The sequence below is a fragment of the Bison bison genome, unplaced genomic scaffold, assembly GCF_000754665.1.
Source record: "Bison bison bison isolate TAMUID 2011002044 unplaced genomic scaffold, Bison_UMD1.0 scf7180017864263, whole genome shotgun sequence".
Lineage (NCBI taxonomy): Eukaryota > Metazoa > Chordata > Mammalia > Artiodactyla > Bovidae > Bison > Bison bison.
The window spans coordinates 5,853,863-5,878,688 of record NW_011494835.1 but is presented as its reverse complement, the minus strand read 5'-3'; the positions used below and the strand labels follow the sequence as shown (position 1 = coordinate 5,878,688).

Here is a 24,826-nt window from a genome sequence, read left to right as displayed (position 1 = left end):
AGACTCCGATGCTGGGAGGAGTTGGGGGCAGGAGGAGAAGGGGACGACAGAGGATGAGATGGCTGGATGGCATCACCGACTCGATGGACGTGAGTCTGAGTGAACTCCGGGGGTTGGTGATGGATAGGGAGGCCTGGCGTGCTGCGATTCATGGGGTCGCAAAGAGTCAGACGCGACTGAGCGACTGAACTGAACTGAGTAAGAGCACTGGTCTGCTTAGAAAGAAAAGAATTCTTCCAAGTGCCCTGAAAAGGACACGCACTTCTATCATTGGCATGAACAGGTTTAAAAGCAACTGCTGATGACCACAGCACATTGATTAGAACTAATTATTTTAAAGCAGAGGAAGTTCCAAAATGCATCCTTTCATGTTAGTGACTAAGCAAGTGGGTAAAGGAACTCACTAAATGAAGTAAACCTGAGCCAGTCTTGGTGATACTCAACTGTGCAGGACACCAGCACTGTTGAAATGAGCAGGTGCTTTTGGCTTTAGGATCTGGCAGCACACAGTAGGTGCTCAATATATATTTACTGAATGAGTGAATTAACATGTAATTACAATCATATGCAGGGCTACTTATTTCATACCATGTGCTATATATTTAATATTATTGGTCAATAAACCTTGCTAAAACAGAGATTTGTTTACAGAGCAACACCTCTGTATTAATGCTACTTAATCTTCTTTTTTGAGGAGTTACAGAAACATAGTAAAAGGTATCTATTACAAAATGCTTGTTGACTTTTAAGATTTAAATTTCATCAGGTTAGTATTCTTTCTTGAGGGAAAAAGAATATCTTTCTAACCTTCCATTAGGAAGATTTAGTATCTCTTAGATGGTATTATAACTATCTAATATATATAGATAGTTATATATGGTATATAACCATCTAACTATACCTGGAAAAGTTAACAATGGCAAACTGTGGCTTTAACATATGAAACAGCTAGAATCTGGATAAAGCACAGAACATCCACTGGTTTTCTGAATATTTTAAAATATATCAATATGTTTACTTAAGAAAGTTCTTACAAACTATTTTTTTTAGCTCTTCTAATCTAGTAAAAGTTTAAAAAAATTCTTTTCTTCCCTGTATTGTACATTCCCTTGCAGTGTGATATATGACTAAAGAATAGTAACATGGAGACAAGTAATGAAGACAAGAGAAGTTAAGGAAGGAGAAAAACCTTGAGATAGTAGAAATAATTGTACACTTTAAATTTACCTAAGTATATAGACTGTATGTATGTGAGTGAATGGACACTTTCATTTTATTTTTGCCTAAAGAGTTAGGTATTCTGCAAAGACTTAGGTACTCTAAGAGTTAGTTAGGTATTCTAATACAAATTAGATGTGATTTGTATTAAGCTCAAATAAATATTAAATCATGCTGTTCAGACAGTAACTTTCAGAAAAGGCTACATTCTTGCTTCATTTTACACATGTACAGTTTCAAAAGGCAAAAATTGTATCAATTTAAACTTTCCACAATATCTAGTTTCCACTGCTACCATTCCCTTTTATTTGATAATGTCTTACTTTATTGATATTTTATGTTTACACATCAGTCTCTCCAATCAGACTGAAACTTCTTCTTAAGTCTTTAATGCATTTTGGAATCCTGAGTGCCCTGTGCAGAGTAGGCACATGTTAAACATTTATGGAAATGAATTTTGCTCTTGCACTTTCCTCTTCCAACTACATTTTTGTATATTACCATCCCTTTTAGGGCCCTTTTGTAAGAGCCAGAGTAATTTTTCTCTCTATCCACATCAGGAATCTTTGTCTTTTATAGAAAGTGTACTCCCTGAAGGTAACAAATACAAAATAGTATTTTTAAAAAACAGTAATAAAAAAACCTAATAATTTATTTAATTATTACAGATATGAACAGATATTAAGTTGACATAAATATCAATATGTCAATGTGTAAGTTATGTTTTATCATAGACATCAAAATTTGAATAACTGACAGGAACAATTGCACTAAAAGAGCCAGAAAAGTGACTTAGCAATGTGAGCTACTGAAAGATGGTTATTAAAGTACTTAACTGCTTCAACTATGTTTTCAAGGTGATGGGAAAATTCTCTCATGGATTTTGTTTCTTATATTTCTTCAAAGCAACTATAAAATATCATAACATTGTTCATTCTCAACAGTATATTATTTACACATAATCTGAATCTTAGAAATTTATTCTTAGGGTTATCTGTAAGATGCCAAGTAACTACCTAGTAAACTGAATTAGCTCAAAGGCTCAAGGCTCTTACCATCAAATCCATCTTCTTCTGACCCTAGTTCATCGTCTGAGCAGATGTTGAGGACATTTACCAGCATCTCAGTCACTGAGGAGACAAAGGAAAGAAAGAAAAAATAGTCTAAAACATTTACTGTAATATTAATTATTACTCTGGCACTGTTAATGAGCAGGCTTGGCAGTAACATTCTTACCTATATTGAAGATGGAATTTCCTGCATAATAGTTTTTATAAAATTCAGATCATAAAAGATATCAGGCTTTGTGTTTCTATGTAGACTTTATATTATTAAAATTATCAGCTCATGCCTACAAAATCTAATGGAAACATTGACCAGGTATCAGTCAATAGACAGTGGACCGAAGAAAAATGTGGATGTGTATATAGTATACATCTATGAAGGAGAAAATGCTTTTTAATTTTTATTTATTTGTGCAAAAATGCTGTTAGATTTAGACAAGGTTACAAACATTAGGTTCATAGGGATCAAGTGAATGCTGGAGCTCTTTTTAATTTTTAGTCCCCCAGAGAACTCAGTTTAGTGATAGAAATATGGCTTGTGTTTACAAAAAACTGATAATTGATGAACTAATATATTTGACATAGCTTTGAGAATATTGATTTAAAAAATTAATGTGTTGATATATATATATATCATTAAATTTCATTTTCAAAAAGGTTTTACAAATGAAGCTTAGATAAGTCTAATAAGAAATTTACTTGAGTAAATAGATTAAAAGAGGGCTGTATAAAAGCATTATACACAGAAATTAGTACTGCAACGCTTTATACTAAGTTACATGTTATTTGCGTTAAACATTTTTAAAAGTTAGGTTGGGTTCTATCATGAGTGTGAAAAGAAGCTTGTCCAGTATTTCTTCAAGAGTTCAGTTTTAAAATCAATGTTCTTCTAGCATTAAAGATATATGTGAAAGGGTGAAACTTCAGTGGGGCCAACATTAACCCAGAGCTTCAGTTTCATTATCAAAAATAAGTTATGTACACACATATATTACTATATTCTTTTGTTACAGATGTTCAAAAAATCTGATTAATTAATGGCAACAACCCACATGAAGGGTGTTCAAGGATAGTTGTCAGGATTCTCAGTGCTTTTCTGTCCATGCTATGATCTGATGGGTGCAAGGAAGTGGTGACATGGAGTAGAACTGGGACCATTTATCTCTTAAAATTAAAATTTACTGACTCTTAAAATTTACTTTTGACTTGTTTTGGTGTTGAAGGGGAAGACTTCTTTGATGACAATTCATAACTTCTTGGGTTTAATCATTAAAGGATATTTAAAGAAAAAAACAAGGATTGTAGGAAAATATTATACATATTAATATATTACATATATGTATGAATGTAAATACACAATATTTCAGAAAAATGCACAGCTTTTCTCTAAAATTCCCCCACAGGCCATTATTTTTCTAAAACAAGTGCCGGCTCTTATGTTTATTACAATGTCTATTCCCTTTCTCTGTGATGCTCAAGACTTGGCTTGAGGAATGATCCAGACTATCACCATCATGCCTCCTGAATGGAAAACTCAAGTTCAGTGGGTGCAGGCTTTTCCTCAAAATTTTTGTTGCAGTTTAGGTCAAAATACAAAAAAACAAATAAAGGGGGACTGAAGGAAAGAAAGAAAAGACCAATTCTTCTGAAAAACTGGAGCATGCTAATAAACAACTTTTAAAATATACATTTTTCTCATCTAATGGTCACAATATTTATCACCAATCAGTTGCTCAGTTGTGTCCAACTCTTTGCCACCCATCGTGGCAGGCTCCTCTGTCCATAGGATTTTTCAGGCAAGAATACTGGAGTGGGTCACCATTTCCTCCTCCAGGGGATCTTCCCAACCCAGGGATCCAACCCATGTCTCCTACATTGCAGGTGGATTCTTTGCTGTCAAGCCATTATTATAATGAACTATTTTGTTGTTGTTGTTGTTATTGTACATGCTGTGTTTCAAAATATTGTAAACATTAATCACTTTCATTCAATGATTATTATTAACATCAGAAATGTGAGGAAAGCCTGGTTATCTCAACCTTTTAATTTGGTAGTTTGTAAAATAAAATAGAACTTTTGAATTATAATACAAAGGGGTAAGAAGAGAAGGTAGCCATTATTATAGCTTGAAGCCAGTCAAAACTATGAATTTGTTACTTTAAGTTGGATTATTCTAATAAGATTATGTAAATTATCCTAATAGTTCTCATTTCTTTTATTTCCCCCTTAATTCCATCCATTACATGTTAATAATATGTACAATGACACACTTTCAAATTTCTGCTCCTATGGTGCAGCTTGTGAGTTTTATTGGTTAGACCAAAGGCTTTCTCTTTCTGAACATTTCATGGTAAAAGAGCCACAAGTTTTCTCCTTCCTTCTCATATCATTTTATGTAACACCAACATACATACACTGCCAGGTGTAAGACGGATAGCTGGTGTGAAGTTGCCGTGTAGCAGAGACAGCCCCGTCCAGTGCCCTGTGATGACCTGGAGGGATGGAATGAGGGGAGAGGAGGCAGGCTAGGAAGCCAGGGGAGGTATGTATAATAATGGCTGATTTGCACTGTTGTAACAGAAACCAATGCAACATTGTACAAAAATTTGTTTTAAATATATCTAAAGAAAAAGAAAAAAAAAGAACATCCCAGGATTCCACAACACACCTTTTTCCCCAACAAACGGCAGGGACCAGGTGAAAACATCCATGAAATTTGGAAGCCAGTATGGATGAGGAGAACAGTTGAATTGCCTGATATTCATGACATTGTTCTCATACTTCAATACTGCAGCTGAAAAAACAAAAAGAAGGAAATTAGATTCACAAGCATATATTTCTGCTTCTACAAATGGCTTGAGTTGATCAAGAGAATGCAACTAATTGACTTAAGCTCCAAAATATCAAGGCAAATAGCTTCATCTGTCATGAATGTTTATACTAGTTATGGATTTAATCTTCACTCAGCGTGATATGTAACTGCAAAATATATGAATGCCATATATGAAAATTCATTATAATTTGGCAAATATATATAAAAAATAGTTAATCAAACACCAGGAATTGGATTAAGCTTTTTTGCAGCCAAGAATATTTTAGTCTTATTTAAAATTTGATGAGACAAATAAAAGTGGCATAGGTAAGTTAGTGCAATATAATAATCTCAAATATCTGAACAGAATTTATTTCTACTGCTTTTAAACCACACTTTTTTTCCCCAGTAGAACTCATAACAGTTGTACAAACAGTTTAAATTAGACTGCAATCTTGACTTAATAAAGTAAAACGTTTGGATTGAATTCTGCCTTAAATAATATGCTGGTATCTGACTCCACCCTTGACTTCCGAAAAGGATGCACCATCCGCAAAGAATAGGAAAATAAATCTGCTTGCTTTACTCTGGTTTGTCTGGTGTCTGTAGGCTGGATTGATACTCATATAGAATGTTATGGGTGAAGAGATGCTAAGAGCACAGCTGATCTGCCTTCTAACCAGGTTCAGAATTTCATCTATAGCAATCAGGACACAGTGTGAGCAGGTCTCTGTGAATACTTTCAATGAAGCAAAAGCTTTACTACTTACTGATCTTAGTTCTCCCTTCTGGAAAAATACAGAACAAGTACACTTCTGTTTCTTTAAACATTAAGAACAATACTCTCATATTGCAGACTTTCTATGATGGCATGATTAGCATCTGTGTGTGCGTGCTAAGTCACTTCAGTTGTGTCCAAATCTTTGCAACGCTATGGACTGTAGCCCGCTAGGCTTCTCTGTTCCTGGGATTCTCTAGGCATGAATTCTGGAGTGGGTTGCCATTCCCTCCTCCAGGGGATCTTCCTGATCCCGGATTTGAACTAGCATCTTCTGCGGCTCCTGCACTGCAGGTGGATTCTTTACCATAAAGCCACTTAGGAAGCCCATGATTAGCATTTTCTTAGCAGAAATTACTGAACAGATCCTGATGCTACTGCTAAGTCGCTTCAGTCGTGTCCGACTCTGTGCAACCCCATAGACGGCAGCCCACCAGGTTCTGCTGTCCTTGGGATTCTCCAGGCAAGAACACTGGAGTGGGTTGCCATCCTAAGATGATGTCAAATGAGTTTTTTTATGGCTTTGTCTGGGGGTTTAAAATATAGAAAAATTAATCATTTCACTACCTTAAAATTTTTAGGCTGACTTTATAAGTGAAGGATTAGTTATAGCATGTGATTCCTATGCATAAACACAGGCCTTAAAAATCTTTTTTTTTTTTAAATTACTGGAAGTTTACTAGATTTGAGCTTTTGCATCAGTGTCTGCACTAACATCTTTTCTTCTTACTTGATGATATCTTTAACTTAACATTGCTTTCATAGCTCCACATTTTTCTTTTACTTTGAATGTTTTCTCAGAATCTCTGAATTTCCAAATTCTTCCCAGACCTTGGTGCCCAGCTCAAGCACTATCCCCTCTTTGAAATCTTTCCTGATTTCTTCTGATGAGTGTCTTTCCTCTAAATTCCCAAAGCCCTTGACTTAAAGCTCTATTTGCATTTATTATTTAATTTAAATACAAGAATTCTATGTATATACATATATGCCCAATGTCTCCCTGTGTCTGTAAGGAAAAGTACCCTTCAGCAGACTTAATAGTATTTATGTTTGAGTGCTGAAGAATTGATACTTTTGAATTGCATTACTGGAGAAGACTCTTGAGAGTCCCTTGGACTGCAAGGAGATCAAACCAGTCAATCCTAAAGGAAATCAACCCTGAATATTCATCAGAAGGACTGATGCTGAAGCTGAAGCTCCAGTATTTTGGCCACCTGATGAGAAAAGTCTATTCATTGGAAAAGACCCTGATGCTGGGAAAGATTGAGGGCAACAGAAGGCGGCAGCAGAGTGTGAGATGGTTAGATAGCATCACCAACTCAATGGACCTGAATCTAAAACAAACTCTGGGAGATAGTGGAGGACAGAGGAGCCTGGCGTGCTGCAGTCCTTGGAGTCACAAAGGGTCAGACATGACTCAGTGAATGAACAATAACAATGCTTGTTTCACATACCATCTTCTTAGTATAGATGCTCAAAAGCTAAGGACATATCTTGATATTTCCCCCACAATCTTTTTCAAGAAAATTCCTCCTAATCCTTTGACCTTTTCCTCAACCTGTACATCGTATTCTGGATGTCTGTCACATCAGCAATGCGACTGTTAAAGTGTGGCTCAGAACTAATATAATCTTGGGGGGGGATGATCAGTGCAGAGTATGGGAAGAATGTATAGTTTTCTGTGATTTGCATACTACATACATCATACTGCAGCTGAACAATAAGTGGATGTTTTCAGCAGCTTACCATTAACAAAAATCATACTTGATAAGAGTGAGGTTTTTTCTTTGAATCATATTTCAGGCTGACCAACCCAATTCCAGAGAACAGAATCACAGATGGTTTGGGGACAAGTATTACAGATGGTACATTCAACACTGAGTTACTGCCTTCCTATAGAATACTGAATCCTCCATACACTTCTGTAAACTCATTCTTCTTTGCATTCTTTTTTCATTATCCTATCATTGATTCGATATGTCATTTGGCCTAAGGATACATTCACACAGTATTAAAAACATGCAAAACGAAAAAATCAGGGCAAATGACAACATCACCTTTGTGAGATTAGAAAGGTGAAGTCCTTTCAGCTTAGCTGCCTGGTCTCTGAGCACCAGCTTCATGGAAATGGTATTTATACTATTTTTAAATACTGCATATTCTTAGTAGGAATGGATCTTCCTGTCTTCGAAAGAATCTTTTAGGTTCTAAGTTGTCTTTTTGAAGAGTAATTTCTTCTCTAAGTTTTCCCCACTTTTTATTAGCTTAGGATGGTGCAGCAGGAAGAGATAAATAAATGTTATAACTGAGAGTACCCAGGAGAAAAGGGAGGCTTTCGATAATATGTCATTTAGTCCTTACTACGAATCTGAAAAACAGATGTGACTGCCCTCATGCTATAGACTAGACTAAGGATCTGAGGTTGAGAAGTAAAATAACTGTCTCAGGATCATGCAACAAGGAACTAGAAGATTTTACTCCCAATTCAAACTCAGCTTTTACTGACACCAAATCCATCCTCTTTCTAACATCCCTCTGTCTCTCCTAAGTGATCAATATTTGAATTCCAGTCCGAGCTATTATACCAATTTAACTTTGAATATGATGTTCATAATTAAAGATGTTTTAGCTTTTTGCCAAAATCCATGTTTGAGAAAAATGAAATACGGTGCACATTCACTAGTGTGGATAAAGCTTGTCCAATAGATAAAGCAGAAGTTCTGTTTTGTCACTGGTGACACAAAGCATTTATTCATTTGACACTGGCTCAACACAATTTATCCACGTGCCTACCGATAATGCAGATACTGTTTACAGATTTTATTTTTGTTTATTAGCAACAGAAATAATACCATTTAATAGAGGCTACATTTTCTAAGCATCTGCTCTATGTGTTCCTGTGCTCGGGCTTGATCATTTCAGTCTTGTCTGACTCTCTGTGACCCCATGGACTGTAGCCCACGAGGCTCCACTGTCCATGGGATGCTCCAGGCAAGAATACTGGAGTGGGTTGCCATGCCCTCCTCCAGGGGATCTTCCTGACCCAGGGATTGAACCCATGTCCCTTATGTCTCCCGCATTGGCTGGTGGGTTCTTTATCACTAGTGCCGCTGGGGAAGCCCATCTGCTCTATACCAGGCACTGTATTTGGTGTTTAATAAGCAAATACCTTCACAATATCTCTCAAAAAAGTGGTTCTTATTTACATTTTCAAAATAAGCAGAGAGGTTATTTGCCCAAGGTCACAGATGAGAAGCAGCAAACCTCAGTTTGGTTTTGAATCTGAAGTCCCTCATCTTTTCAGTTTTCCACAATATTCTCACCCTAACTGCATAAATCACTCCAGGTCTACCAAGTGCTGGACACAGAGTCTCCTTCCACGTTCATTCCTTTTTTAAAAAAGGGAGCACTGGACGGGAAGCCCAGGCGCCCAGGCTGAAGGATGAATGCTGTCATGAATTACTCACAAGACCCAAGAACACTTAATGTCTCTGCGTCTCAGTTACCTCACTTTTTACTACTTGGGTTTATTTGGATAATTTACACAACCTCTTTCAGATCTGAATAATGTTAACCGACTTCTGGAACGAAGCTCTCATCATTAATGCAAAGATTGATGAATGTTCTCAGTAATTCTAAAAGCCGTTAATAGAACCTTTTCCCTTAATTTTCAATATATTAAAAAAATAGCTTTCATTTAAAGATGCAAATGCAGCAATATGCATTCTCTTCTTCAGCCATATAAAATACTCATGCAAATACACTTCTTGAATAATCTTACATTAATAACTTATGACTTTTGATTTTTTTGCATAATATATATATCACAAAAATATATAAAAAAATTCAAACCAGAACAGTCCCAAATATCCAGTCACGAAATTCACAGTTAACGTTTCATCTTCCACCTCCCACATCCTCCGCCCCTGCCACCTGCCTCTGTCACTGGAATTACGAAGCTCAACTATAGCCCTAACAGGATGCTCTCCTGTGAAGTATTTGAAAGACACTTATCTCCACCGGCCACATAAATAATACAAACGGTTGTACTTCAAGAATCACTTGAGACCACCTCCTGAGATCTTGTCTGAGAAAGAGAGAGGAAAAAAGAACGAAGTCTATCATCAAGGGCCTCCTTTATTCTGCTGGCAATTATACATGACCTTGTGTCCTTTAACAACTGTATTAGAGGCCAGGGGACAGAAGATGACACATATACGGGCCTTAGGTTACTGACCATAATTCAGAACAGACCAGACAGCACGGCACAAATGCTCTTCCACTGCACATGCAGGTGTGAAGAACAGTCAGAAGAAATCTGGTATAAGACAAAGAGTATTAATCTGTTTGGATCTGGAGACCTGACTGCCAGTTCTTTTTCTGATACCAAAATTATGGCAGGAAAGCTATCCAATTAACTGGTCCCATCTTGCTTATGCAGAAGACAGATATAAAATCAGCAACAAAGAGACTGCTCCCAGTTGGGAATAGGAAGGGGCACTGGACCTCTATCATATCTAGTGATATAACAAGGCCCTCTAATATAGTGAAACCTGAGGAACAGCATCTAGATTTTAATTCAGTCTTTTCTCTATCAAACCACGCACTAACTTGCTAGACCAAATCCAAATCTGTAAATTAAAGGGATCTCTCTTACTCAAAAATGGAAATTTTGATGAGACACAAAACCTAGTATTTCACAAAAACTTGGTAACACATCTCAGCATCTTCTTTACAATTGCCATCACCAGGGAGGCTGATGACAGAGCAGTGAATGACAAAGACATAAGGTCAAAAGAGAGCTTCTAGTTTAAGAGAAGTTATCTAAATATTCGACTGTGGTGATAAAGAAGACTCTTGAGAGTCTCTTGGACTTCAAGATCAAAGTAGTCAATCCTAAAGGAAATCAACCCTGAATATTCATTGGAAGGACTGATGCTGAAGCTGAAGCTCCAATACTTTAGCCACTAGAGGTGAAAAGCCGACTCATTGGAAAAGACCCTGATGATGGGAAAGACTGAAGGTAGGAGGAGAAGGGGGCAACAGAGGATGAAATGGTTGGATGGCATCACTGACTCAGTGGACGTGAGTTTGCTCCAGGAGAGTGCTGCAGTCCATGTGGTCTCAAAGAGTGAGACACAAGTGGGCAACTGAAGACAACAAGCAAAATATTGCTGACAAGATGCATTTGACTAGCTCACCAAATCATGGGCTGAACACATTCCAAGTGGATTTCAAGAGAAACACAGAGCTCCTTTTCTGAAAGCCTTCAGATTAGTAACTGTAATACTCCCAACATACCTCAGGCATTCTCAACACTACTAGTAGGGTTGTTCAATAGCAGAGAAGAGCCCACCAGAAGAGGAATGATGAAGTTTATTCTTTTGACCCTTCTGCTAACATTTTTCATCTCTTTAACTTTAATTGACCGTGTACTGCCCCCTTCAAAAGACAGGATGGAAGGACAGAAAAGAAACAAAGATGAGAGGAAAGCAAAGGAGGGCTCTTCAGAATCACTGTAAGACATCCAGAACCAGAAATAGCAAGAAAAAAACAGGCATAATAGTCCCAGGATGTTTTTTCCTTTCAACTCTTCTACCCACAGATGCCCTAGTAGAAAAACTAGCATCAGTGTGTTCTTTTGGCAAAGTCCTACCATCACAGAAGGAGGCATGATAGCTTGATGGATAAAATTCTTGAGGTAGGACTATGTACTCAAAATGTCCTTTGGTGGTGTTTTAAGATTATGTTGGTATGCTTTTTCAAATATATATTTTTCCATAAAGATTACTTTTGGGTGGGGGACAATTTTAATTTAAAAATTTGGGAAGACATATATGTACATTTACATAAATGCCTAGTTATCACACTACACGTTATAGCATCCATGAATACAATCTCTCTGATTCCTTCCATTTAGAAATCTGATTTCTAACTCTTGTTCTCCTTTTTTTTTTTCCTTCTCCATGTCCTGTACTTGCCTGATGGATTTTGTTTTAAAATGATTCCTTTTTTATTATTAGTAGCCCAGGTAAAAGGCATGACGTAGGTCAAAGGTAATTTACCAGTTCATGAGGGTTGTTATAGTTGGTGAGCAAAGGCTGTTCTTATAACTCACTCTTACTCTATGGCTCATAAGTTCAGGTAAAAGTAAGTATGCAAGTCATTTATTAAGAGGGACTTCAAGTCTTCAATTTATAGGTAATTTTGTCATAATAATAAACTTTAGTGTGTGTTTTTTAATTTAATGCTCAAATCACTCAATACTTAAGATAGCGTATCTCACAGGCAATGCTTAGTGACTTCCACAATAATGACTGAAGTTCACCAACTTGAAATATTTTAGTATGCCTGGATACAAATAGTAGGTATATGTAATTATCTTGAAGCTAAGAGCTAATGACTTTGTACTTATGGAAATACACACACGTGTTTCTGTATATATAACTCTTTTATGCCTATACCCTTATTCTTCCTCTTACCCTGTACATGCCTCTTTCACGGCACCTATAACACCTTCTTTAGCTTTGTCACAAGTCTCCTACATAAAATGCAGATGATATTATCTTACACAAGGCAGGTGACTGTACTAGATGTATTTGTGAAGTTGTCTGAGCCAATCTTATGATTATGTCTGTGTGTCACTGAATGACTGTATGTGTGTTATGGGTTTTCCTTCTTAACACTGCATTGGCAAACTGTGAATCAAGTATTATTCAAACACAAAGTTTTGAGTAAAGTAAGTGGAAGGTAGATGATAGAAGGGAGGAAGAGGGCATAGATCTCTCTTGTTTTCTTTTATTGTGCCTTGTACCATACCTTGCACATGGTTAATGGTCAATAGTTGGTTGAAGTAAAAGTTTAAGGGAAGACAGAGAGAAAAGAATGACAAGATTGAAAAAAAGAAGAAGGAAAGAAAGAAGGAAGATAGGTGAAGAAAGAAAAAATAAAGAAAAAATTTAAAACACAAAACATGTAACTTGTGAGGATATTAAAAATATAACCAACCACACATGAATGGAAGTCTCAAGAATGCTTGAAAGAATTTTGGGAAAAAGTAATATGCCACTTCAGAGGCTGAATTCTGTTTCAAAACTGTAAGAGTCTAAAATAGATAAGAGTAGAAATCATACTGTCTCTATCACACAGTGACTATGTGATCATGAGCAAATGTTTCTCATTATTTATTTGAGTTGCACCATGCTGCGTGCTTAGTTGCTCAGTCCTGTCCAATTCCCTGCGACCTCATGGACTGTCGCCCACCAGGTTCCTCTGTTCATGGGGATTCTCCAGGCAAGAATACTGGAGTGGGTTGCCATGTCCTTCTCCAGGGAATCAACCCAAACCAGGGATCAAACCCAAGTCTCCTGCATTGCAGGCAGATTTTTTTACCACCTGAGCCACCAGGAAAGCCCATAATTATGAGCTGTTCTGTCATATTTAGAGTATGAAAATCAAATAAAATATTAATAACATATATGTTAATATTCATAATATATACAATCAGATAAAATCTTTGGCACCTGAAAAATGTAAAGTATCACGACTCAGTTTTAAATTCCTGGAGGAGAGAATAGCTATCTATTTTTAATAATTTTGCCATTTTACAATTCTTACCTCATGTGTCACATCATTATATTAGGATCCAGAGAATTTGAGCCAAAAATTGATCCTTGGAATTAGCTCAAGTCCAGTCAAGCACTGTGAATCATTTCTACCATTATAATTTCATCAAGAGAATTTGAATTGCTACTGTAAAATATTTTTTGCTAAGTCAATAAGAAGGAGTCATTGGCAGTTTTGATTTCCCTATCAGTTTGAACTGATAACATTCCTTTAAGTTCTAATCTATACTATTACAATGCTAAAATATGACTTAATCAACCCTGACTAAATGAGAGAGATTTAGCTAAAGCTTTAAAATATTGAAGGAGATGGCATGGACATAGGAAACACTGTGTCCATTGTGGTTATTTTTCAGTCGCTCAGCTGTGTCTGACTCTTTGCAACCCCATGGACTGCAGCACACCAGCCTTCCCTGTCCTTCACTATCTCCCGGATTTTGCTCAAACACATGTCCATTGAATAGATGATGCCATCCAACCATCTCATCCTCTGTCACCCCCTTCTCCTTGCTCTTATTGTTGATATCCACTCCAAATATATAACAAGGGTTTAAGTGTACCTTGGAGAAGGAAATGGCAACCCACTCCAGTACTCTTGCCTGGAAAATCCCATGGACGGAAGGCTACAGCCCATGGGGTCGCAAAGAGTCCGGACATGACTGAGCAACTTCACTTTCACTTCGTGGGATGCACTTTGAAAACTAGTACCTGTATCTTATCTGTATCTGTTTCTGTATCTGCATGCGATTATAGAACACTCTTCCACCTTGTACTTGGTGTCAAGCCATAAGCTGTAGCTTGCAATGGTTCTCGGTTGCTTGGCAACTAGTTAATATTATCTCCTTGGAACTGAGTTAATATTAAGCTCATATACTTGATATCTACTATTTTTTTTTTTTGGTCATCTACTTTATTCGTGGAAGTAAGTCATTGAGTCTCTTGAAGGTCTAGAATCTCTAGATAATGAAAAGGAAGTGATAATCCATTGACTCATGTCTTTAACTTGTTACATACATATGGTTCCTGTTTGACCTTCTGTTAAATGCCTTACTGACAATTAGACTTTTAGAGAAGTTGGTTTTAGTTCAGGTTAAGAATCTTCACACCATCTGTGAGAAAATGAAACGTAACCCCTCAAGATGTGAGGCTTAATGGGTCTTGTCCAAATGACAGCAGACCACTGACAGTGTATCTGGATGGAGAACTCAGCTTCGCTGGAGGTCTTGTCTGCATCCCCAGATAAAGGTTCACAGAGCACTGATTCTACGGGTGGAACTTGGTGAAAAATGAAGACTGTTATCCAGTCACTAAGCCACGTCCAACTCTTTGTGACCTCCCGTGAACTGCAACATGCCAGGCTCCCCTGTCCTTCACGACTTCCTCCCAGAGTTTGCTCAAGTTCATGTCCATTGAGTCCACTGGTGATGCTATCTAACCATCTTATCCTCTGCACCCCTCTCCTCCTTTTGCCTTCAATATTTCCCAGCTTTCCAAGGTCTTTTCCAATGAGTCAGCTGTCCTCATCAGGTGGCCAAAAGTGAGGATTACCTCACCCACTGCCATATAATACTTTGCTGTGTGTGTGTTAGTTGCTCAGTCGTGTCTGACTCTTTGTGGCCCCATGGACTGCAGTCTGTCAGGCTCCTCTGTCCACGGGATTCTCCAGGCAAGAATACTGGAGGGGGTTGCCAGTTCCTTCTCCAGGGGATCTTCCTGACCCAGGGATTGAACCCAGGTCTCCCATATTGCAGGCAGGTTTTTTACCACCTGAGCCACCAGCGAAACCTATACTTATTTTGTTGAAAACTGCTGAAATGAACAATCCTGTAGTGGTGTTGGTTAAGAAATCCAGGTCATTTGTTAGAGCAAAGATATATAGATTATATGTAGCTTAATTTAATTAAAATATATAGTGAGAGTAGTTCCTAAGTTTTAAGTCTTGATTTTCTATTTCACCACATGGACAGAGGAGCCAGGCGGGCTACAGCTCATGGGGTCGCAAAGACTGAGACACACGAACACCTTCACTTTCACTTCCCATTAATTAAATGTTTAAATGTAAGCAAGGTGACTGCTGGATTAAAACTAATCTATTTAGAAAGTGGCCTCCGGCAATGACACTTTCATAGCAGAGTCAAACAAAAGCAAAAGCGTGAGGTGGGGTGGGGGTGGGGAGGGTATCTTTTCAAGGGAGAAATTATATATTTCAGAATAGTATAAAAGATACTCTAACTTTATTCTTTTAATAATGTATATACTTGGATGTATAACACTCATGCAATTTTAAAGTGGTAACAAATGACTCTTCATTTCAAAAGCTTTTCCTTTCTTATTGAAGAATAGTCAGTCACCTAAACAATAAGCTGAAAGCTGAATAGAGGATCAGGGCAAACACTGCCCAGAAAGCTTTCACATAACAAAGGTGATCCACAAGGGCACAGGAGGTGGTTAACTTGTGGGCCCTGGAGTCAGACTGCTGAATTTCAGCCTCAGTGCTAATCCCTGACCAGCTTGTACGGGCCTTGGCAAAAGTATGTAACTCCTCTGTCCCAGTTTCTCATCAATGAACTCAAAATTATAATGTAGTTCATAGAATCATTGAAAGATTAAATGAGTTTATTCATGGAAATGTAGATCACTGTCTGGCAATGGTATATGTTCAATATTATTAGTTATTACTATTGCTATAGGTATAGGAAATCACAACACAGATCAGTTCCACATATTGAAGTCTTGGTTATATAAGGCAGTGTAAAGGGGCCATTCTATTGAAATCTTTCTGTGGTTAGTTTTATCCATTTATCTCAGAGAAGTGATTTCTCTGAAAACCCCAATCAAAATCTTCTAACTTCAAGTTCTCTTGACCTTTAAATGTCTACCTAAATTTCTTTTTTACCATCTCATACTGATAGTAAAGGAAGCTAATACTAACAGTTTTTTCATGGTTTCTGCTTTGCTCCTTCATAGACTCTTATATTCCATACTGTTTCTTGGTGGACTGTGCTAGGTTTAATAACCATTATTAAGAAGTTATCTTCTTGGGGTGTATAATTCTGCAAATACTCATGTTAATCAAATAAACAAAGAAATGAATATTTTTGGTGGGAGTGTATCTTATTGTTTTGCTCTAACATTTGTTAGCAAGTACCAAATAAGAAAATGCTACCATGAATACGTATTTACATTTTCTATACTGAAATAAGTGAACTGGCCAAATAGTTGCTCAAGGCCAATTAAGAAAACCTTTAGATGTGAGATGACCGCAGGGATAAAGTAAAGGCTGTGAAAACTATTGCCGTTGGACAAAGTCTCTAGATTAATTTTATCCAATTTGTAAGGCAACTAGGGATCACAGTTATGGCTGTGGTTGCAAATGCTTCAAAGTGTTTCCAAATGTTTAGTCAAGGCTAAAGGTCATGCCCATGCTTAAGGAAGGCCTCAGACTCTACAGAAATGGTCCCTTGTTATAAAATGTGGGCGGTCTTTGCAGGGAACTAAGCTTTTAAACACGGTATATACAGAGAGAAAAGGTGCTACTCAGGTTGCCTGGACAATGACTGGTGCCTTCCAAAAACGCCCCTGCCCATCTCCCTCTTCCACTCAGGATAAGGATCGAATCTAGCTGGTTCTTATTTGACTCCTGAACCAGGCGGGTACCAGCTATCTCTGCTTGTGGAAGTTACTCCTGAATGGTAAAAAAAGTTCCCAGTGTGAAAGGACTGTGGTGCAGCGGGGATGGGCTTCTCAGGCCTGGCAAGGCCACCGTGTGATGCTGGTGGGTCCCTGAGGACCGAGAGCCCCTGCTGGGAGAGCCGCAGGGCAAGGAGGCATCAGAAATGCTGCCTTTGCTCCTGGAATTCAAATCACGACTGCCAATCAGATGCCTACCTGGGTTCATTACATTAACAATTCGAGCCTCTCGTACAATGATATCTTCCTGCCAAGTATACATTATCTTTTAATTTATAAATGCTTGTCTTCCTGAAGCCCCTGTCTACTTTTTGATTGGAAAATATTCAAGGATGTTGAAACTGCAAGCTTTGGTAAGACTACAATACTTTTCGTTAAGCAATTTTATCAAGCTGTCAAGTTTCAAACATTATATTATGTTTTTTTTCTAACAAAAAGGGTAGACTTTTGCAAAAAAAAAAAAAACCTCTCAAAATTCTAGTGAACAATGCTTTTCTTGTCCATCCTCTTCCTTCAGCTACTTTAACACTGAATTGACTTTTTTTCTGATTGTCATTTTAATCTTTGGTCTTGATACTACATTAGTTATGTAACCATTTAGATTTTCCTCTCAAATCCCAAATACATTTTATTTAATAAATCTTACTTAACTAGCTCATTTCACTGTCAGTAGTTTTTCTTAGAACTGAGCTGTGTGCCCCTGGTCTATATATCTATATGTCTACAGTACACATCCAGGGCTTCCCTGGTGGCTCTGATGGTAAAGAATCAGCCTGCTATTCATGAGTCCAAGGTTTGATACCTGGGTTAGGAAGTTCCCCTGGAGAAGAGAATGGCTACCCACTCCAGTATTCTTGCCTGAAGAATTTCATGGACAGAGGAGCCTGGTGGGCTACAGTCCATGGGGTCACAAAAAGCCAGACATGACTGAGCGACTAACACTTTCATGGCATATATCCACCCATCGAGCCACTTACTCACCCATATGAAAAGTCATCTGAACTATAGAGAACTGGCACTATATGGGAATCTACTACAATTTGGTATTTTTGAAGCACAGCTATAATCACCAGAGACATAAAGGTTTAAAAAACACTTTTTAAAAGAGGTTTATTACAGTTTTCAGCTAAACTGAATTGTTTAAAGCAGAATTCATATCTGCCATGGTACTTTTTAACACTGAGAGATTTCACCCTAAGATTGCTTATGTGTCACTTTCTCAGTTAAGCTTTTTTTGGTTGCCACCAGCTAATTTCCACTCTCCTTGCATACCACTCTTTTCTTTGTAGGATTTTGTAAATATACTTACATAATTAATGGTGAAATTCTTTATTGAACATCTATCACACTATGCTATGCTAAGTCACTTTAGTCGTGTCTGACTCTATGCGAGCCCATAGATGGCAGGCAGCCCACCAGGCTCCCCCGTCCCTGGGATTCTCCAGGCAAGAACACTGGAGTTGGTTGCCGTTTCCTTCTCCAATGCATGAAAGTGAAAAGTGAAAGTGAAGTCGCTCAGTCGTGTCTGACTCTTAGCGACCCCATGGATTGCAGCCTACCAGGCTCCTCCGTCCATGGGATTTTCCAGGCAAGAGTACTGGAGTGGGGTGCCATTGCCTTCTCCAATCTATCACACTACTAGATTATAAACCCCACTAGAGAAAGGACCATGTCTGTGTTGTTTATTTTATATTCCTAGTACCAGGCATAGTAGTTGGTATACAGTTAATTCTCAATAAAGGTTTGTTGCATGTGGATGAGGTTGAAGTCATTTTCATGTGGTGGAAAATTAGTTTGAAAAAGAAGAAAAAGAATGAGGAGGAGAAAGAGGGGGAGGAGAAGTAGCTACATGCCATTACTGCATTTTTCTTCTGTTGAGTGTACCTGGGTAATTGTGAAATCGCTTTTCCCTTAGAGCAACATCTTCACAGGAGAAAAACAATCCAAAGGTGCTAAGTGCTCTGCGTATAAGTTTAACTCCAACTGAGAAAGGATATCAGCACTGGTTACAGCAGCAATTTAAAGAGAGATAAAGCTCCGAGGGTCAATACTGATAGGATACTTTTGGGCACTATCTTGCTTTTAGTTCCCAGAAAGAAAATGTTTTGATCAATGCGCATATTGGCTGTGTACTGTACATAAGGCATGCTATTTGACTTTATAATGTGTATCAAAAAGCCTCTGATTCAAACTAATTATAATATGATTGGGAATTTTATAGGAATGCATGGAAAAGCTAACAAGAAACAAAAGTAAATGCTAAATACAAGGGCAAATGATTGGTACTGCCGGTGTTAAGACCAACCAGCACAAAGACTGGAGGGGGGTCTAGTCCATTCCGATGGGAAGAGAAGAGCAAGACAAGTATTCTAGATAGATATGGAAAGAAGTGGGTAGGAAAAAAAATGTGAACAGGAAAGCTGAAAGTTGTTCAGGACAATGAGCAGAATAATTTGGCTTAAGTAAAGGGTTCACACAGAAGGAAGCAGAGAGATAGGTCACCAAGGTAGACTGACCCATAAAATAAAATCATAACTATGAAGCTGAAGAGGAGTACGCTGCCAGCCACGGGGAAATCCCACCCAGACACGTGGCATTGTTAGAGCAACATAAAATATTCAGTGATTATAATATCTTAATAGTGCACAACATTCTGTTTCAAAGTAATTTCATCTATTATTCACAAGAGAAATTTTTTTCTCCTTTTACAGAGATGTCACCATTTGTCAATACATTTAGATGAGTTAGTTGTTTGATGGCAAAGTTGTGGTTCAGAGCTACATCTTTGGTCCTGGCATCTTGCAGGAGTAAGCAGGGCTTGTCAGAATGAGGAAACCGAAGCAGGAAGATGGGCGAGCTGTTCGCCTGTGTTAGTGCAGACTGGAAAAGATAAGAGTGGGATGGATTGAAGTGGGCCGTGGAATGGAGTACGGGGTGGGACATGTAAAGTCCTCACTGAGTTCTGAAAGCCGTTTTTAATCGCAGGCAAGTGTGAACTACTAATCAGAACGACTGGACATTTAAACATAAGGCTGATCATAGGATTATTATCAGTTTTTAGACAGAATAGACTCACAGAGATAGAAAACAAACGTATGGTTACCAAAGAGGGCAGGAGGGGAGGGATAAATTAGGAGAATGGGATTAACGGATACACACTACCATACATAGGATAACCAACAAGGACCTACTGTATAGCACAGGGAACTCTATTCAGCATATTATAATAACCTATAAGGGCAAAGAGTCTGAAAAAGAAAAAAAATATATATGTATAACTGAATCATTTTGCTGTATACTTTAACATGACACTGTAAATCAACTATACTTCAATCAAAAAAAGAGACAGCAGAATAAACTTATTTTTCCTTATTCTTTCATTTTTCCAGAGCTATTACTGCTGCCTTAATTCGCAAGAGTTTTAAAAATCAAATCAAAACTACGAGGTTATAATTCCAGAGGCCTTTATGATCATCTGTTTCTAAGAATCAAATGGTTAACTCAGAAATTCTTTACCATTATTTCTTTCCATTGATTGTGTTCTGAAGGTGCTTGCAGCCCAGTTTGACTGCACTGCCTTTTAAAATTCTCGTTAACATTTATTTTATTCAAATCCTCCCTTCAACAGTGAATAGCTAACTCCCACTCCCACATACTGTACACAGTGTTAGCATAATAGCTTGAAAGTACTTTAGAGATTTTACACAAAGGTCTTTTGAAACTGTGCTCAAACTGGAGAATATATCTTTCTTCTTCCTATCAGTTTATCTTTTTCTCTCAGGAGACTTTTCTTTTATGAAAAGGTTCCCAAAATGAAATGCTTCTCTCCCCTCCCTGGGAGATTGTGGTCTGCCCTAAAGGCAAAAGCGAACGAACCACAGAACCTCAAAGACAGCAATGCCCTGATGTCTATTGTTTTTTAAGTTTCTACCTTGTTAAATCAGAACCATAGACAAAGAAGCAATGCATATCTTATTCGAGAAATTGCTATTGGTCTCAAGCAAAACTGCACTGCTTAGCATTCTGATGAATGGATAAAGGCTAGGTCTGTTTCCATGGAGTAAAATCCCAGTTCTCTCTCTCCTTTCCCCTCTTCCCCTGTTTTGAGTTTTTTTTTTTTCCCTTAATTTTTAAAAAGCTTGTAAGTATAGTACATGCTACTTAGTAATCAAACTCTGTCAAGAAAATTATTCATGTGGGCACTGTCTTCAATAGATGTAACAGAAAAAAAAATGCTTAATGCTATAAAACAGTACAAACATACATGTTCATATTTTATATACTTTTGGTAAATAACACGATCACAGTGGGTCATGAAGACAACCTAATGAGTTCTTGCATTTCTTATATGTACCACAAGGGAATTTCTGGTAGAAGATGAAGAAGGCTTTTGCAATCAAAGGGAACTACTTCTTACTGATTTTACATAAGAGGCTTCAAGATGGAGATTTTGTCTGGAAAACAAAGTGTTTGCTGCTGAAAAAGAAACAAGTTGCAAAAACAGTGGCTTTGACTTTATTTTTCCCTCTTTCTAATCAAACGCTAACCATTCTCCCACGTTCAGATTGTATTTTATCTTCAACAAGGCCCTCCCTGACCATTCTAGAAAAATCATCCCTTGTTGAGTGGACTGAAGGGTTTGACTTTCTGCTGCTGTTGTTCAGTCGTCAGTCCTGTCTGACTCTTGCGATTCCGTGGACTGTAGCCCTCCAGGTTCCTGTTACCTGTTCAGATCCATCACTACCTGACTGACTGATCTTGGGCAAGGCAATTACCATAGAGACTTACTCTGCGGGGGAAATGATATTTAAAGTTTAATTCAAATTTTTAAAAAGAAATGACATTTAAGTAAGTATTCAAAAGTAATATACTTACCTAGCACAAGATCTGATTAGTGCTGGGTCTCAATAGATGAAATCTGAACTTGGATTTCAAGCGATAGTTTCTTTTTCTTATTTTTCTCAATCCTTTACCTGTGGCATTCCCACCGATCTTATTTAAATCCCTAGCCTTCCTAAGAAGCATGATTTTGGATTACTCTTCAGTTGTTCTTTCTTTGAAAGCCTACACCTAACAGAGCAGTAGCTGTCTACCCTCCTATACCTTAGAGTCTCCTCAGTTCAGTTCAGTTCAGTCGCTCAGTCGTGTCCGACTCTTTGCGACCCCATGAATCGCAGCACGCCAGGCCTCCCTGTCCATCACCAACTCCCGGAGTTCACTCAGACTCACGTCCATCGAGTTGGTGATGCCATCCAGCCATCTCATTCTCTGTCGTCCCCTTCTCCTCCTGCCCCCAATCCCTCCCAGCATCAGAGTCTTTTCCAATGTCCCCTAGAGAACGATTAAAAAGTAACAGTGCCTGGGCCTCACTTCTGACCAACTGAACTTGGAACTCTGAAGATAATCACAACGTTTGTATCAGACAATAAACGAAAAGATAGGGAGAAAAAGAATGACTAAAAAGGCTTCATTAAAACCAAACCAAAAGACAGCACATACTATACAGAGGGATTTGAAAACACTCACCTTTGTTATTGTATACATCTAAGTAATTTGGTGCTGAAAAAATTGTAATGAGAGAGGGGAAGCCTGTTGTTTGGCTTTTCCTGTACATGCGGTACCTAAAAACAATTAAATGCAAGTTAAAACAAGGCTAAGTATGAAAAATATATCACATTATAGATTTAGAAATACAAAATTAAATTTTTAGCATTCAAAGAGAATTCAATTATGTAACATTAAAATTTTCTCATTAAAGTCTGTTACACAGAGATTTCAATTCATTTCAGGGTGACAATGAAAACACAGAGTCACGTGTACAATTTCCAAATAGGTCTTTTCTAAGGTTAGTATACCCAGGGAGGGTGGAATTCAGTGAAAAATCATAATTCATTTCTATATGTTCAATAGAGAGGACAGAGGCCACACTTTTTGCACATAGATATCTGACCTACCATGTTTTCCATGCCAATATTTTTAACATAAAAAGACTAAACAAGCAGAGTAATATAGAAACTTCACCACTAATTACCAAGCTGATTATTCTATTTATCTATAATATTCTATTATGGCTATATAAATCCATTATGCCTAGGCTGATCTGCTTTTTAAAGAACATCTGGTTAAATATATGGGTTTTACAAGCCGAAATTGCTTCTGTTTTAGAATTTTATTTATTACCAGTCTCTTCTGGTTTCTGTAGGTCAAAGATTATAATCTCAGCATATAAACATTTAATCAATCAGTAATGAAACATCTTCAAGATCTTTGGAAATAAATCAACAATCCAGTTGTTTTTCTCCCACTGAGACAAAAATAAGACTCTAGTCCTCAAATAATCAAAAAATACAGGAGATTTGGTTCTTTTCCATCAAGGTGATAAGGTATATCATGACTTCTATGTGACAGATTTTAGGAATATCAATTTAGAAAAATTCCTAAAGTGCAAAACAAAATTTTATCATTCTTTGGTTATTTTGTGTCAGTAATTTCTGGCAGCCTAATCATGCCTAATTTAGCTGAGTTCTAAATGGGCCTCAAACAGCACCTTTGGATAGATAAATAATCCCCTTAAAATTTCTAATTTTACAAATATTTTGATACTACTTTTCCCAGGAGACAATACCCTCTTAAAAATCTTTCGGAATGGCCTCAAAGTATTTATTCTGCTTATGGAACTGAGCTTTGTTGGCAGAAAATCAGAATGTAAAGGATGGTGGCACTCTTAACCCTAGTGTCCTGACTTTATAAAGTGTGGCTGACTGTGCTTAATTAACAATAAATAAAAACAAAGAATCTGGATGATGTAACCTCAATTTTTCCTAATGAATCAATCAACTGCTCATTTTAAACATATATATTTGTTGATTTTAACTGATGCACTTAACCTATTTTCAAATAAGCAGATGGATTTCAGGTCTATTGTGGGATTAAGATAAACATGCTATGAACATGTTCAGTTGGGACAGTCAGCCAAAAAACAACAGTGACACCATTGCCCCCAAAGTGAAAAAGATTATTTGAGGACTTGATTGGCTGGGTATCAGATCAGATCAGATCAGTTGCTCAGTCGTGCCTGACTCTTTGCGACCCCATGAATTGCAGCACGCCAGGCCTCCCTGTCCATCACCAACTCCCAGAGTTCACTCAGACTCACGTCCATCGAGTCAATGATGCCATCCAGCCATCTCATCCTCTGTCATCCCCTTCTCCTCCTGCCCCCAATCCCTCCCAGTATCAGAGTCTTTTCCAATGTTTGCATGAGGTGGCCAAAGTACTGGAGTTTCAGCTTTAGCATCATTCCTTCCAAAGAAATCCTAGGGCTGATCTCCTTCAGAATGGACTGGTTGGATCTCCTTGCAGTCCAAGGGCCTCTCAAGAGTCTTCTCCAACACCACAGTTCAAAAGCATCAATTCTTCGGCGCTCAGCCTTCTTCACAGTCCAACTCTCACATCCATACATGACCACAGGAAAAACCATAGCCTTGACTAGACGAACCTTAGTTGGCAAAGTAATGTCTCTGCTTTTGAATATGCTATCTAGGTCGGTCATAACTTTCCTTCCAAGGAGTAAGCGTCTTTTAATTTCATGGCTGCAGTCACCATCTGCAGTGATTTTGGAGCCCCAAAAAATAAAGTC

At 37.7% G+C, this 24,826-nt stretch overlaps 1 protein-coding gene across 1 annotated transcript in view; it reads right to left on the bottom strand.

The window, feature by feature from the left end:
• Positions 1–24,826, bottom strand: part of PPP3CA (protein phosphatase 3, catalytic subunit, alpha isozyme) — a 150,435-nt gene that overhangs the window by 24,584 nt on the left and 101,025 nt on the right. The window contains exons 7-9 of the mRNA XM_010848290.1: positions 22,714–22,808; positions 4,951–5,076; positions 2,274–2,348 (exon numbers count right to left, since the gene is read on the bottom strand). Coding sequence (XP_010846592.1) covers positions 2,274–2,348; positions 4,951–5,076; positions 22,714–22,808 — 296 coding nt within the window. The remainder of the gene's footprint in view (positions 1–2,273; positions 2,349–4,950; positions 5,077–22,713; positions 22,809–24,826) is intronic.